Source organism: Nematolebias whitei, chromosome 6, assembly GCF_014905685.2.
Source record: "Nematolebias whitei isolate Nwh7 chromosome 6, NemWhi1, whole genome shotgun sequence".
NCBI classification, from domain to species: domain Eukaryota; kingdom Metazoa; phylum Chordata; class Actinopteri; order Cyprinodontiformes; family Rivulidae; genus Nematolebias; species Nematolebias whitei.
In genome coordinates, this window is record NC_056503.1 from 40745634 (window position 1) to 40763323 (window position 17690).

The window sequence follows — 17690 nt, forward strand, 5'->3', positions numbered from 1 at the left end:
TATAGTATAGTAGTATATATAGTATAGTAGTATATATAGTATAGTAGTATATATATATACAGTAGCCTTGGTCCAGTTCTGGTCTGGTTCTGATGGGCTCTCTGCAGCCGTTGAGCACCAGATGCTTTTGGAGAAAGCCGGACCTTTGGAGAGCCAGCACAAAACCACACAATGGTCCAGATCGAGTCCAAATAATCCAGAGAAATCCGATGTAAGAAGTCTGGGTGAGCTCCAGAGAAGACACCGGACCTCCGAGAAACGCTTCCTGCTTGAGAGGTTCCCTGGGCGGGTGAACAGCACTCAGATTGACCAAAGAGGCTGATCCGGTTCTGGTCAAGTTCTGATTGGCTCTCTGCAGTCACTGAGTGCCGAAGTCACTATGAATAATCATAGACGTATATAAATACTAGACTCCTTGTTGAGCGGGCTGGCCCGCTGCAGCAGTACATCAGAGCGTCCGCCATTTTAAATGTGGCGGAACTGCCGGTCATTTAATGCAAAGAAATAGACAGAATTTCATAAAGCACCGTTCTACAAAGTGTTTTAAGTTAATCCCTGTCTTTCACACTCTAATATATGGAAACAAACAGGCACCAAAGACATTATTTGTAACTTTTTAATGCAAAAGTTACAAATGTGCTCTTGTCAAGCTCTGTCTTCCCGGGAACATTGTAGAATCCAAAATGACTTTACACTGAGTTTTAATGACGAAGAAGCGGGTTGAATTGCGCTATCCTCCTGCTCCATGCCAGCAGACTCCATTCAGATAAAGGGAGCTAGCTAACTAACTTGCTGTACAGTGGCCTACAAGGCCAAATTCTACAGTGACAGGTGGACACGCAAAACTGCCAACTACATCTGAACCTCCACTTCTTCTGATCGTGTTGACAGACAGCGCCACAAGAAATGAACTCATTTACAGAGCAATATTGGAGATGATGTTGCAGCATGGCTACAGCCGGACTTACAAGCAGTTCTGGGATAAGCTAAAGAAATTGAAGTCCGATTATAGGGTGGCTAAGGACCACAACGAGTGGCTCAAGCCCAATGACCTGTTACAACACTTCCCACTTTGCATTGACAATTCCACCCACAGAGTGGAAAACCACAGTGGCAAATCACCGACACCTGAGAAGAACTGATGAGACAAGAGCCGAGTGGAGTCGCACTTATCAATGTCAAAGCAGCTTATGTGAATAAGGATGATGATGGCGAGCTGTCAGTTGAAGCTTAATGCTTTGTGCATTATTCTGTTGGGCAATTTTGAATTTTGTTGATCTCACTTACACACACTACCTACTGTAACATTATTGCAAATTACACTGTCTGGCCAAAAAAAAAGTTGCCACCAAAAAAAGGTCACACACTAATATTTCGTTGGACCGCCTTTAGCTTTGATTACGGCATGTATTTGCTGTGGCATTGTTTCAATAAGCTTCTGCAATGTCACAAGATCTATTTTCATCCAGTGTTGCATTAATTTTTCACCAAGATCTTGCAGTGATTACTAGGCATGATAGGTGCATCACTTCACCTGCCTCTCTTCTTACCCTGATGCGCCCATCACTCTGGAACAGGGTAAATCTGGACTCATCAGATCACATGACCTTCTTCCATTGCTCCAGAGTCCAATCTTTATGCTCCCTAGCAAATAGAAGCCTTTTTTTCTAGTTAGCCTCACTATTAGTGGTTTTCTTAAGGCTACACAGCTGTTCAGTCTCAATCCCTTGAGTTCCCTTCACATTGTGAGTGTGGAAATGCTCTTACTTTCACTATTAAACACATAGCCCTGAGTGCTACTGTTGTTTTTCTTCGATTTGATTTCACCAAACATTTTAAGTGATCGTCGATCACGTTCACTCAGGATTTTTTCGGCCACGTTTCTTCCTCAGACGATTGGTCCCCACTATCCTTCCAATTTTTAATAATGTGTTGGACAGTTCTTAACCCAATTTTAGTAGTTTCTGCAATCTCCTTAGATGTTTTCTCTGCTTGATGCCAATGATTTGACTCTTCTCAAACAGACTGACATCTTTTTCACGACCACGCGATGTGTCTTTCACCATGGTTGTTTACAAAATGAGAAGCAGCTCGTTGCACCAGTTGGAGTTTAATAACTTGTTGCCAGCTGAAAGATCATTGCCCATGCAGTAATTATCCAATAGGAGGCTCGTACCTAGTTGCTTAGTTAAATCCAGGTGGTAACTTTTTTTTGGTCAGGCAGTGTATGTTCACCCTTTGTAGCAAAAGTGTTTCCTAATGAGATGGACCTCTTTGAGCAGTGTAATGTAACATTGCACACTGCTGAAATTGTTTTATGTTGATGGTCTGCTGCAATTATAACTGCATCCTGTCGTGGATACTAAGTCTCTCAAAAGTACATTTTCAAGGCTTAATAGATTTTATATTTACTTATAATAGTGAGAGGTTAATATTGTGCAAGAAGTATCTTAATGTCATGTTCAACAATTTTTTTTTTGGTGGGTATTTATTTGTTTATTTCAGATCTCCTAGAAGGAGGAGGTCAAGATCGTCATCTCTCTCAAGACGGTCAAGGCATCGACGCTCTCCCTCCAGAGAACAGCGCAGGAGATCTCGTTCACGTTCTCGGGATAGAATTGAAAGCGATAAGGACAAAGAACGCAGGCAGAAAGGTTTTCCCATCATAAAGAGCCAGACACTCAGTGGTATGTACCCTGACAAAACAAAGCAACTGAATGATGCAGACTACAGAACTGCAAGAATCACAAAATGCATGCCATTTTTTGTTCTAGTCTTAATTAGGATTTTTATAGAATACATTTAATTTTAAAGTGATTTAAAAAATGTTTGTAAATTTAATTCCCATGACTATACATTAATAATAGTTTAAAAAAAAAAATAAAAAAAATTAGCCCACTTGTAACTTGCTTTTTCATGTAAAGTAGTGAATTATGATGAGGTTCTACCTGTGTGGGGCTTATTGTCTAACCATCTTGAATCAAAAAGGTGCACAAGAGTAGGACATGGAATAATTTTAATAAAAATCTTGCTGTTGATGGAAAATTCCTGGTCATCAAACTCAAAAATTGTTCACTTGTAAAATTCAGGTATTTCTGGCCAAATTTGTGAAGTGAATGTCTAAGTAATGGAGACTGTAGATCCCAATATCTGAATGTAGGTATCAGAATCGAATCAGAACCAGAGGTAGATTGGTGCATCTTTACTTCTAGGCTCTACTTTCATGCCAGTCCTATAATATTCCCAACAAAAGAAAAAGAACATGTTCACTTTGCAAAAATGGTTGCACAGCCCAAGTTTAGGATTTGTTCTTCCATTGATGATTGTACAAAATATGTTGGCTTTTAAAGTAACTACAGCACAATCCAGATATGTTTTAACTCCAACCCTTTTTTGTTATTTTAGTTTGCACTACTACAATTTGGGTTGGACAGCTGGACAAGAAAACTCAGCGGTCTGATGTAATGGCCCTTTTGGAAGAGTTTGGCCAGATTGAGTCAATTAATGTAAGTAATTTTATGGAAAACATATTTCTCAGCTGCAGCTACTATGGACAAAATGTATTTACTTTTATTTATCACCTTGTGGTCTAGATGATTCCTCCACGTGGTTGTGCCTACATTGTCATGGTTCACAGACAAGATGCTTATACAGCCTTGAAAAAACTCAGCAAAGTTTCTGCATACAAAGTCAGTCAGAAACCCGTTAAGGTATGTGCTCAGTTATTCAGCTTGTTTGTTCTTTCATTGTCGAATTTGTTTGGCATACAGTAGTCCCTCGATTATCGCGGGGAGTACGTTTCAGAGACCAGTGCAACAAGTGAATATCCGCGAAGTAGGAACGCTATATTTATTTTAGTATTTATATATATTTTAAGGCTTTATAAACCCTTTCCACACTCTTGCAATGTTCTTTACAATATTCTAAACTCTTAAACCTATATAATATTAACAACATGCGTAATATGGGGGCCGAGATGGGGTAGAGGCAGCGCAGCAAACTCGGGACCGGAAAGCCCCAGGCTTGATCCCCAGTCATTGCACTTCTCGTGGTGTCTCTGAGCAGGATACCATATCTGCAATTGCTCCCCGGGCACTTTCAATAGCTGCCCACTGCTCCACCTGAGTGTATCCCAGGTGCGATGGGTTAAATGCAGAGAGCCAATTTCGTCATTGTGTGGGAACATACAATAATGACAACTAGGGGTGCACCGATAAATTGGCCGAACAATTTATCGGCCCCGATTTCCTTAATTTTGGGGAATCAGAAATCGTCTGACACTTGCATGAGAAACTGATTTTAATGATTTTTTTTGTTGTTGTTTTAACAACAATTGTCTAAACTTCATTTATATTTCAGAGCACCACCTCATTGCCAGTTAAAACAAGTGTGTATTGTTTCTAGGATATTGTTCAAGGGTATGTCTTTCAATAAAATAAGATCGGAAAATTGAAGTTGCATTGTGACCTTATAACACCTGACAGTGTTACTTATAAAACAAAATCGGTATCGGCCAAAATCTGAATCGGCAGGTCAGACTTTTTAGAAAGGTGATCGGCCAGAAAACTACATTCGGTGAACCCCTAATATTATTCTCATCTGTACTGTACAGTACAGTACTGCAAAATTTTTCTCACCAGCTCTGCAGATCAGCAGGTTCTGTTCTGATTGGACTCACTTCCGGTTCAACAGACCTACCCTGCAGCGACGAAGCCCACCGCCCCGTCCAGGTTGATGTGTGCGTAGATAATTGAGCTTCAGGAAGCGTCAGGATTATTTGCGACTTTCCTGCCGGTTTTGTGACCTTAATAGATACAGTAGATCATTTGTTCTGATTTTACGTTGCAAAACTGGTAGAAAGCATCAGTCGGAAGCACTGTTGACTTCTGGGTAGTTTAGTTCTTTTGACTTGTGTTACAGTATAGGCTTATTGAAAGAAAATGGCACCTGTCCTCTAAGGTTTTTTTTATTTTTTATATACTATTTATACCGTACCAACCCAGTCACGTGAGTAATATTAAAGTTGACAATATTGTGTCATACAGTAATGTACTGCAAAAATTTACATGGGTATAGTACTCACCAGCTCTGCAGATCAGCTGGCTAGGTTACGATCGGGCTCTCTTTCAGTTTGGCAGAACTACCCTGCAGTGACGAAGCCCACCGCCCCATCCAGGTAGATGTGCGCGTGGATAATTAAGCTTCAGGATTATTTGCAAATTTCCTGCCAGTTCTTTGAGCTTGCATTGCAAAACTTTTCCTCCATTTCCCTTCGGCAGAAAGCAGCGGCCGGAAGCTCTGTTGGCTTCAGAGTAATGTAGCTGTTCTGACGGGTGTTACAGTATAGGCTTATTGAAATAAAACTACAAAATGGTGACACGTGCCCAATTTTTTTATTTATTTTTTTGTAAATTTTTTACTGTATCCCGTACTGTCCCAATCATGTAATATTAAAGTTGACAATTGTGTCGTGTACAATCTTCTTTTTTTTCCTCGTGTACAATCTTACTTTGAAAAACTGTAAAATAGCGAGTGCGCAAAAGTCGAACTGCGAAGTAGCAAGGGACTACTTACTGTAACTTGTTCTGATTTGTGCTTCTAAAAATCACCCCCTACACGACGCCCCCCCCCAGATTGCTTGGGCATTAAACAAAGGCATAAAACCAGCACACAAAAAGTTCTGGGATGTGGAGCAGGGAGTTACTTACATTCCCTGGAGCAAAGTCAAAGTTGAGGAGTTGGAGGGTTATCAAGAAGGGGGTATGCTGGACCCAGAGACTCTAAATCCAGGTAAGCTTGAGCTTCTGTTAGCTTGAGCTGAATTCACCTGCTGAAAGGCATATTTGGTCTTATTTTGGGGTTATTGTCATTGCTGTAGAATGGACCAACTTCAAGGAACTCAACAACCAGGCAGTTGTAAACGGAGCATTGGAAATGGTACCGGATCTGACTCACTCTGCTCACATTCAGGTAATTCTTATGCAGTCTTTTAATGTTTTCTTTTTAAATCAAATGTTCTTGTTCTTTTGGTGGATTGGGCTTGACAAGAACATTGTTTCAAAGTTTTTCTTATTGCTGCTGTAACAAAATAAATTATTCTTGCAAACAAGTGGTGGAGCCTATCTGAATCACATAATTTTTTTTTATATATATCTGGTCAACTGAAATTGAAATGCCTACAATATTTTTAAAAGGTTATCAAAGGTGTATTCCAGAAAGATATGCTAAGTTTTAAACAATTCTATCAGAACTTTACATTTTAATAAAAAGTTCTTTTAAAAGATTTTGTGAAAAACAAACCGTGAAATCGCTGTTTTATTACCTTTTGTTTTTTATTATCTATTCCGTTTTAGCAATTTTTTATTCTTCAGCACTGACATATTATTGACTTTAATAGTACCATGTAAAGTAATGCTTTACAGATTCACAAAATTTGTTAAGGACCACAGTATATACCGTATTTTCCGCCGTACCTGACGCACCACTCTACAAGTTGCGTCAGTGCAAATATGTCTAATAAAGTGGAAAAATCCATAAATATGTTGCTTGGCCGAATACGTCGCATCGATTATGCGTCACCGCTGACGCATCGCGTTTGTTACGCGTCACCGCTGACAACCTGGCTGGAAATGTGGGCCGAACCCAGAAATGTGGGCCGGTGTTGTTGCAAAAATTGATTGGCTGCGAAATGATGGCCGCGGGGGTGTGCACGGGAGGACTTTAACAAGAATTTAACGAGATTAACACTTAAAATCTATTATTTGTTTGGTCAAAATTACAGTAAAGGTGTGTCTCAGTCCAACTTTTCTTTAATAAATGCACTTTGACGGTGAAATCAGCTGCATTAAAAAAAAAAAAAAACAATACATGGAAACATGAACGTGCAGAGGGCAACTCGCTGTGCATTTCTTCGAAATTTAACAAGAAAACCACCTAAAAAGAATTGTTTGTGCAACATTATAACAAAGGTGTGTCTCAGCTGAACTTTTACATAATAAATGGACTTCAATGGTCAAATTAGCTGCATTTCGCCGGGGCAGCGCAGCAAAATGAAGCTGATTAGACGGTTGCTCCAAGCGTGCTGGACGAAGGTGGCAGGCGATGGCAAGCTGATTGTGCCATTAATAGCCACTTTTACCTATTACATAACACAACGGCATGCCATACTTCTGGAGTGCCATCTAGCAGCTGAAAATGATAGTGTTCAAAGTAGTATAGTAGTATTTTCAGTCAGAATGAATGGAAACAGTCATATCTCAGCCAAAAATTGGTTTATAAATATGGGGGGGGGATCCATAAATGCGTCACTTTGGCGTATAAGTCGGAGGGCTTGCAAATAATGAAAAAAATTGCAGTTTATAGGGCGAAAAATATGGTACTGGAAGATTACAGTATATTTTACATAATAAATGGTCTTGTGTTGCACAGACTTACCGGTACTCAAAGTGGCCTGAACAAAAGTCATATCAGTGTATCTATGTTATAAAATAAATGTGTATTCTTCTATTAATCAGAACAATAAGGACAATAAAAAATGTGACATTTATTTCATGCCATTAGTGATTGCTATAGCTGGGCGATCTCTCGATATTTTAAAAATATCTAGATAATGTTTTTGCAATATAAGATAAGACTATTTAGATATAAACAATATAGTGTTATACAGTAGTCCCTCACTACTTCGCGGTTCGTTTTTTGCGGATTCGCTATATCGCGGTTTGTCAAAGTAAGATTGTACATGACACATGATTCATGGATGAGCCGTGGATTGTTTATTTAAAATAAATTATTTAAAATGATTTTGCTCCATGTGTGCTGCCCACAACTGGAAGGGAAAGCTCCCTTCTGCAGCCGATCAGCTGCTTTCCTTCTCTGCTGCCACACATATTTCTCCTGCTGCATCGGATTTGTGAAGGGTTAACCCTTTGTTGTCTGCTGCACCGATCAACTTTTGTCTCCCTACTTAAAATTCAAAGCATGTCGCATCGTAAAGTCGTCATAATCGCAAAATATAAAAGTGTTAAAAGTTATTTTTTAATTATTTTAGACCTTCTATGTTCAACTGTTTCAGTGTAATTGATCAAGAAGTACATTTCTGCTTCGTGCTGCAGAGCTACGTGAAGAGTTAACCCTTTGACGTCCTGCTGCACTTCTCTACAATTTTAATTTGATTACTGTAACATTTTAAATAAACAACCTATGCTGTATGGATCATTATTATTTTTTTATGTTATAGTATTCAAATTTAAATAGTTTATTTAAGGAGGGAGATTGGGAGTAACAGGTGATGAGTGAGTGTGACTACAGCCTGGCACATGTCATGACAAGGTTTACTGAACTTGAACTTGGACTACTGTATCCCTACTTTGCAGTTTTCCTGTTGCGGAAGCACAATCCATAGTGTACTTCCGGGTCTCACAGTTGATTATGAATAAAAACTCTTAATTTACAAAAAAAAAAGTCCATGCTCAATAATCCATGTCTTAATTTACTTTGAAAATTACGTGCGCTGTCTCAACCGATCTTAAATTAATCTAGCTAATTTATGCCACTCGTATTTCCCGCCATTGTTTATGAATAAAAACTGTCTTAATTTACTTAGAAAAGTACGTGCTCTATTTTCACCGATCTTGATGTAGCTAATTTACGCCACTCGTATTTCCATTATAAATCATTGGTTAAGATGATATGCAACACATTAGACCTGACCCCCAGCCTGGGCTGAATGAGAAAAACCCTGCAAGATACAGAATGAATTATTTCCATGGTTTCCATTATTTCCGCTTAGTCGTGAAGCTGCATATCATTTTAACCATGGCGTAAATATGTCAATGATTTTAACGGAAATACGAGTGGCGTAAATTAGCAACATGAAAATCGGTGGAGATACAGCACATACTTTTCTAAGTAAATTAAGACGGTTCTTATTCATAAACAGAATTATACCAGTACATTTTCCTTAATCTAGCATATTGAACGGCGATCCGTGCGACCTGGAAGTATTCCTTTTAGCGTATGCGCAAATGAGCTACACTAGGGATCTGGTTCCGCAACAGATTGGGTAACCACAGCGCGCTGTCCCCGCTTCCTTTTTCTCTCTCTCTCTCTCTCTCTCTCTACCCGCTTCCTGCTTCTCCCGAAGGTGGGCGGGAGACGTTTAGCACAACATGTAAACACGGAAGATATGAAGAGCAGCTGAGCAAAAAGAAAAACAATGGCTGTGCTTTCAGAAATGATTTGGATTTGTCAGATGAGGGACAGAAAAATGTTTTCTGTAGACGGTGCTGAAAACAAGTCCCGACAAAAGGTTGGAACTACAAATCTTTTTTCACCATTTAAAATGGCGCTATAAGTGGAGTATGAAGCATATGTGAAGCTGCAGCTGCAGGTCCAACAGACTTCATCCTCCTTCTCTGAAACAAACCATGGGTCAGAACTCATTTAGCCGTGCTGTGCCTTATGAGAGGAACAGTGAGAGGTGGTGCTGTGGCATTAATAAAGCAGCAGCTTATCATATCGCTAAACACACAGTGCTTAGCAGCTAACAAGACCTTGGCTAACACTTTAGCCGTATTGTTCCACAGTTGAGACTTGGACCGTGTCTTTAGTGATATGATAAGCTGCTGATTTATTAATGTTGCACCACCTCACTGTTCCTCTCATAAGGCACAGCACGGCTAAATGAGTTTTATACTGTGGATTGTTTCAGGGAAGGAGGCTGAAGTCTGTCCGAGCTGCAGCTACAGTTCACACACGCTTAACGTCATGAAGGCGCGGCATTTGAAGAGGAATTATTATTTAATATATGTAAATAAAGGTCTAAAAATAAATTATTTAATATATGTAAATAGATTTTTTTTAGACATTTTGTAGAGTTGACTCGAATATATTTTTGATAGCACAACTTGTACTTGTATATGTAAATAAATGTCTAAAAATAATCAAATTTTAATATGTAAATAGTTTTTTTTAGACATTTATTTTGTAAAAAGCTTTGACTCAGAAATACATTTTTGTTATTACTTTATGGAAAGAAAAAAGATATATATCATATATCGCAATTTATCTTAAAAATATTGAGCTATTCATTTTGCTTCATATCGCCCAGTCCTAGTGACTGTATTAGGTCTTGTAGTACTTGTTCACTAAAAGATAGTCTGACATGTCGGCTGCGCTACAGTAACTGAAAGCTCATCACATTTGAGTGACACTTAAGGTGCAACCTTATTAAACAACTAATAACTTTTATTTTGATTTTAAAAAGATACATTCTGCATGAGTATTTGAAGAACTCAATTGTTGTCCAGATGTTATTCATAATATTAACAATTTTTAATTTTTATTTTTTTCTGCATCGTACCTGTATGTTCTGGTTTACCAAATGAGAAATCTAAAGATACAGTTTTGCTCCTCACACCAGTTCAGATATGCTCCTCTGCTTGTAGAGCTTGCATTCAGGGATGCTTATTCATTCATTTCTTCTTTCTTTCTTACAAAGTCTTTGCATCTCCAATCAGTAATCTTGTACTGTTTTATCGAACACGTTTAAATAAAATTGAGATTAAAAAAACTTTTTATTACTGTTGTATGTGTGCAGGGAAGCTTTTCTGTTATTCTTTCCGTGTTCAGTAACTAAACTCATCAGAATGTGTGGAACATGTATGTTATTGGGTGTTTGGCAGAAATATTTGTAAATGCAAGTTATTTTTTTGACAGCAAACTACATAAAAATATTTTTGCCATTTACCCATAGGTGAAATTAGCAAATCTGTAAGATAGAAGAAAAATAATAAATAAATAATTAACAACGAAACAGTATTACAGGCGTCAGCGAACGAACAGTAAAAAGTTGAAGTAAATAACTACCGTATATAAAAATAGTCTTTAAAAGATGAAAGAATATAGATAACTAATTGCCAGACTCTGCTCCATCTCCTGCCTGAAGGCAGGGGAGCAAACGGTTTACATGCAGGGTGGATGGAGTCCCTTATGATGCTGGCTGCCCTCTTCTTGCATCTTTTAGTGATCTGTGGTAAGCAGCATCCAATACTCATTTGTGCAGATTTAACCACCTGCTGAAGTGCCTTTAAGCAGTTGAGAAAAGTTATATTATTTCTGACTGATAAACTTTAACAAAAGTGGGAACTTTCAATAACTCAAGGTAATAAAATAAATGTACAAAATCGTGCTCATACGTGTCCAAAATTGAATCGATACCTAAGTATCGATTGCCAATCTCAGCAGCTCACTTAGAAGAAAAGTGAGTTTTTGACATCTCCTGTGGCCTAGTATATTATTAGTGTTGGCTGCTGAGACATAAAGATCTGTTTGAGAAGAGGAATGTCGAAATGGGAGACAAGGTAAGCTGACAAAAGGCCTGCCACTTGTTAATGCATACTAGGCAGGATGTAAGAATTTTTAAAGTCTGTTGATAAAGGTTTTTGCTAGGGTGCATAATACCTATCAAGCTCTGACTCAGTATTACTTCAGAAGTGCATTGAGAGTGAAATTGCTTTAGTCACATTTAGCCTTTTTTAAAAACTACGTTGATCTTTATGGACAACAAAATGACTCGGCTCAGTTATACATAGCTTTATTCTGTTGATAGGCTTCAACAAATCTCATACTGCCTTCTAACTTGTTTTATACACACCTTATTTTAACAACATTAAAATGTTCCATGCTTTTTATGTGACTGGTTGTACCCATACACATGGTAATCTAGCATTTTGGACCATGATGTGGCATTTAAAAAGTTTAATTTCGTATAAAACGTGTGGCACCTACTCATGTACACAGAAGTGTTTTCTTTGGTGCCTGTATGTACTTTTTGTTGATTGCTTGTTTCTCCACTGGTGTTTGTGTGGAATTTAGATTGCACCACTGCTCGCAAAGATGTACACACTGCATTTTTCTTTTGGGACTAAATACTAGAAATTTCTGACTTAAACACATCCACAAGGTGTTTGCTAATTAAGTGAAGAAACAGATTTCTACCTTTCTCCGGAAAATTAAACTCGAATATCAGATTTTAGGGTCGCAAGTATTTGTGTTTGCTGTCGTAAGGATTTTGCATTTCCCAGGACCAACAGGATGGACCCAGAGGTTTGATGATGTTATCACACTTTAAAAGTTCACTTTCACAACTGACACAAGAAACTGTTTACTTTTTCTGTAGATGAAATGCCTTCATATGTGGACTTCTATTTTACATAGAATATTTTATATTTTGGGATGCCAGGGAAAAAAAAGTGGGGTTGGGGATTGAAAAGCCTAGCTGAAACCTTGTGGATTGTTTGGAGGTACATCAGGTGAGTACCGTTACGTGGTTGTTATCGTGGCCCAGGGTGCGAGTTTATACTTTTGAAAGAATGCAGCTTCTTAATGTCTGAGACTGTCTTCAAATGTGGTTTTAGTGATTGATTGAACATGTTCTCAGTCTGAAGAACATTTTTATCTGTAGGAGCTGTTGGTTTGGAATCCCATCAGCCATGCATTTCATTACCACAAATTAATCATTTTAACAAAAGCAATACATTCAGAAATTCACAAATGAATGCAAATTGGGGGGAATCTTATTTTCGATTAGTGTTCGTCTCCCTTTTTTTTTTTATCTTGTGCCAAGTAATTGATCATCAAAACGATTTTTTCTTGTATTGTGTGGTTTAGCCATTTTGCTCTACCTGAAGTGGGACTTTAAACAAAAGACATTCTCTTGTTATGCCACATCACCATCGTCCTGGCTTCTGTGTTTTAGAATGCACTGCTATACTTTCTCTGATCTGAATACAGTTTTTCTGTCTGGAAAAGTTAATTTTATTTTATTTTTTGGATAAGCACAAGTCTAACAAATATTGTCTGCATAGAGTGGTTTCTGGTTGGAACATTGTTGAACTGCGATTACATCAGTGTATATTGTCTTATAGGTGAAACAAAAATAGTTTTGAAGATAACCGATAGAAAGAAAGTCATACGAGGTTGTTTTCAGAGTCCCACAATAAATAAATAAAATTGCACATTAATCATAAAAGATGGGAAAAAATTACTCTGATCTCATCTGCATTTTCTGTGAACATTCTGAATTGTGATGTAGTCGGTGCCAAACAAAGGGTCACTAACGAAGTGAATATTAATGGAGCTAGAAGTGATTAAGTGTATTGCAGTTATTTGTGAAAACCAATCTAAAACTGCAACGCGCGTTTTATTCTTTCACCTTACCAAAAGAGGTGAAAGTTCGATTGATTTGGTTACTTGAACTCCAGCAAGTAAATTACAACCCAAAGTCGAGTGACTAGTTATCTACTGAATTACCAATTATTCACATATTCTCAACTACAGACAAAATTGTTCCAGTCCATATATTCAGTGGCATGTTCACTACAGAAATAAGACAAGAAAATCAGCAAAATAAAGAGAAATAGTATACAAACCGGATTCCAAAAAAGTTGGGACACTAAACAAATTGTGAATAAAAACTGAATGCAATGATGTGGAGATGGCAAATGTCAATATTTTATTCGTAATATAACATAGATGACAGATCAAAAGTTTAATCTGAGTAAATGTAACATTTTAAAGGAAAATATGTTGATTCAAAATTTCACAGTGTCAACAAATCCCAAAAAAGTTGGGACAAGTAGCAATAAGTGGCTGGAAAAAGGAAATTGAGCATATAACGAATGGCTGGAAGACCAATTAACACTAATTAGGTCAATTGGCAACATGATTGGGTATAAAAAGAGCTTCTCAGAGTGTCATGTCTCTCATAAGCCAAGATGGTAAGAGGATCACCAATTCCATCATTGTTGCACAGAAAGATAGTGCAGCAACACCAGAATGGTGTTACCCAGCGTAAAATACCAAAGACTTTTAAGTTATCATCATCATCCATGCATAACATCATCAAAAGATTCAGAGAATCTGGAACAATCGCTGTGCGTGTGTCAAGGCCGTAAAACTACTGGATGCTCGTGATCTCCGGGCCCTTTTTTTTTTTTTTTCATTTAGCCTTTATTTATACAGGTAGTCTCATTGAGCCACGATAACTCATTTTCAAGAGAGATCTGTTTAGGGAGCACATGGTGGGGGTTAAGGGCCTTGCTCATGGGCCCAGAGTGGGGCGAATGAGGGTGGGGGCAAGTGTGGGTGTTTCACCTACCCCACCCACAATTTTGATGTTATCGGGGCTGGGGCGTGAACCAGCGATCTTCGGATCACTGGCCCACCTCTCTAACCTCTGCGCCACCACTCCCCTTAAACGTCACTGCGCCTCAAACAGGAATGCCACTGTCAAGGAAATAACAGAATGGGCCCAGGAATACTTCCAGAAAGCATTGTCAGTGAACACAATCCACCGTGCCATCTGCCGTTGCCAGCTGAAACTCTACAGTGCAAAGAGGAAGCCATTTCTAAGCAAGCTCCACAAGCTCAGACGTTTGCACTGGGCCAGGGGTCATTTGAAATGGAGTGTGGCAAAATGGAAGACTGTTCTGTGGTCAGATGAGTCACGATTTGAAGTTCTTTATGGAACACTGGGACGCCATGTCATCCGGACCAGAGAGGACAAGGATAGCCCAAGTTGTTATCAACGCTCCGTTCAGAAGCCTGCATCACTGATTGTGTGGGATTGCATGAGCGCTTGTGGCATGGGCAGCTTGCATGTCTGGAAAAAGGCACCATTAATGCAGAGAACTATGTTCAGGTTCTAGAACAACATATGCTCCCATCTAGACGTCATCTCTTTCAGGGAAGACCCTGCATTTTTCAACACGATAATGCCAGACCACATTCTGCAGCAATCACAACATCATGGCTACGTAGGAGAAGGATCCGGGTACTGAAAAGGCCAGCCTACAGTCCAGATCTTTCACCTATAGAGAACATTTGGCGCATCATAAAAAGGAAGGTGGGACAAAGAAGGCCCAAGACGATTGAACAGTTAGAGGCCTGTATTAGACATGAATGGGAGAGCATACCTATTTCTAAACTTGAGAAACTGGTCTCCTCTGTCCCCAGATGTCTGTTGAGTGTTGTAAGAAGAAGGGGGGATGGCACACAGTGGTAAAACTGGACTTGTCCCAACTTTTTTGGGATTTGTTGACGCCATGAAATTTGGAAACAACAGATTTTTCCCTTAAAATGATACATTCTCTCAGTTTAAACTTTTGATCTGTGATTTGTGTTCTATTCTGAATAAAATATTAGATGTTGGCACCTCCACATCATTGCATTCAGTTTTTATTCACAATTTGTTTAGTGTCCCAACTTTTTTAGAATCCAGTTTGTACTTTATATACTACTTCTCATATGCCATGTAAATATGTTACTAGCAACAATCTGCTACTACCTGAATTACACGTTGTCCTTTATGTTGTAATGGAAATTCTAAGCCAAATTCAATATTCAAGTTACGAAGATTTGGGGAAAATGGTTTTCTATCATTCAACGTTGCCAACCCGGTCATTGTAAGATATGGCAATCTTCATGATCTGAATCTGCATCTGACTGAGAGTCTTCACTTGATTCCCAAGATCCATCTGTCACCAGCATGAGGTAATAAAGAGGTCAATCATACCAGGTTCGTACTGGTATGGATGAATATCCAGTGGACCCACGGCATGTTCCTGCATTTCTTCAAAGTCTACGAAATCTTCCGCTTCCATTTTGACTGACAAACGAGCGATTGTAACCTCCGTCTGTGTCATAGAGCGGTCTATGTTTCCCCCCCCCCCCCCCCCCCAAAAAAAAATAATCTTAACGGATACAACAAGGATGAAAACAACAATCCAGGTATTCTACATTATTCTTTTACTGCTGGCCATTGCACCGGTGGTGTCAACAACTTTGATAAAAGCTTATTTAGATGATGCACAAGTTGGGGGATAGATATTAAAACGTTTTCCAGGGCTTTAAACATCCCCAGGAGTTCTGGTTTGTTTATCGTCAGGATATGGAAGGAAAACGGGATGTTCAAATTCACTAAGAGCAGTTTGTCTTTACAAACCAAGTCACCATGTTTGAAGAATAGTCAGAGGCCACCAAGATGCCCGTGACCAGGGGCATTGGAAGGTGTTACAAGCTTCAGCAGGTGAGATGGGAGAGACGGCATACAACAACTTGCCTACATTATTCACCAGTCTAAGCTTTATGTGAGTGTGACAAAGAGAAAGCCACTGTTGAAGAAAACATTAAATCTCGACTAAGATTTGCCAAACAACGTGAAATACTGCGGCCAAGTGTTTCTGTAATCATTCAACTTATATTTATACAGGTTAGTCTCATTGAGTCTCGAGGACTCGTTTACAAGAGAGACCTGTTCTAAACAAATAACAGATGAGGTACAGATAATAGACAATCATGAAAAGCATATAAAATGAAAAGTAAATAGAAGAAATGATACAAAACTAAACAAAAGCAGTTAAATTATAAAGCGATGTAAAATACTAAAAACAAGAACATGTCTGTGTTGGTTTTTGCCATGAATTTATTACCATTCGAACATGTTTTGTCACTCAGTTTTTGATGACAGTCTGCTCTTGTTAGATTTACACGTGTCCCATATACCTTCTAATTCTTGATAGATTAACCCACTGACTCATGAGAATGGGACGTTGACAATCCTTTTGTATCTATCCCTTGGCTAATACTTTGCAATAATTATCTGTTTAATTACAGTAGTCCCTCACTACTTCACAGTTCAACTTTCGCAGACTCGCTCTTTTGATTTTGTTTTCAGCTTAAGATTGTACACGACACACAATTGTCAACTTTAATATTGCTTATGTGATTGGGACAGTTTGGGATAAAAAGTTTACGAAAAATACTTCGGACAAGTACCGCTATTTTGTAGTTTTCTTTCAATAAGCCCATACTGTAACAAAGGTCAAACTACCCAGAAGCCAACAGGTGCTTCCGGTCATTGCTTTTTGCGGAAATGGAGGAATACTTTTGCAACGTAAAGTCAGAAGTAACAATCTTATCTATTAAGCTCACAGAACTGGCAGGAAAGTCGCAAATAATCCTGAAGCTCAATTATCCACGCACACATCAACCTGGATGGGGCGGTGGGCTTCATCGCTGCAGGGTAGGTCTGCCGAACCGGAACCGAGCCCGACCAGAACCGAGCTGCTGTTCTGCAGAGCCGGTGAGTAAAATTTTGCAGTACTGTTCGGTACATATGCGTATGTTGTTAAAATTACGTAGGTTTAAGAGTTTAGAACATTGCAAGAGTGTGGGAAGGCTTTATAAAGCCTTAATATATATATATAAATATAGTGTTCCTACTTCGTGGTTTTTCACCTATCACAGTGGTGTCTTGAACGTTATCCCTGTGATAATCGAGGGACTACTGTACTAAAAAACAAAGTTCAAAAATATGCATGTTAGGGAGCCTTCAAGCACAGGCCTGTTTTGCAAAAGATAAGAGGGATCCCATTTAGTTAAAAAAGTTATTGATTATAAATGTAAAGAGAATTGGGTCAGTCACATTAACAGTGAAGTTTTATCAATCACAACGTTACGTTTTAATAGTTTAATTATAAGCAATATAAGCATAAAACTTCCATCCATCCATTCATTTACCCGCTTTTTTTCATTTTGGGTCATGGGAGTCACTGGTGCCCATATCCAGCAATCACTGTGCGAAGCTGAGTGAAGCTGACACCCCACCCACTTCCAAAATTAAAGCAACT

At 38.7% G+C, this 17690-nt stretch overlaps 1 protein-coding gene across 1 annotated transcript in view; it reads left to right on the forward strand.

Moving 5' to 3' along the window:
• LOC119410964 (SR-related and CTD-associated factor 4) overlaps positions 1-17690 on the forward strand; it is a 48409-nt gene that overhangs the window by 10369 nt on the left and 20350 nt on the right. Inside the window, exons 13-17 of the mRNA XM_037677883.1 lie at positions 2506-2687; positions 3406-3506; positions 3594-3710; positions 5634-5790; positions 5879-5970. Of these exons, the coding sequence (XP_037533811.1) occupies positions 2506-2687; positions 3406-3506; positions 3594-3710; positions 5634-5790; positions 5879-5970 (649 nt within the window). The remainder of the gene's footprint in view (positions 1-2505; positions 2688-3405; positions 3507-3593; positions 3711-5633; positions 5791-5878; positions 5971-17690) is intronic.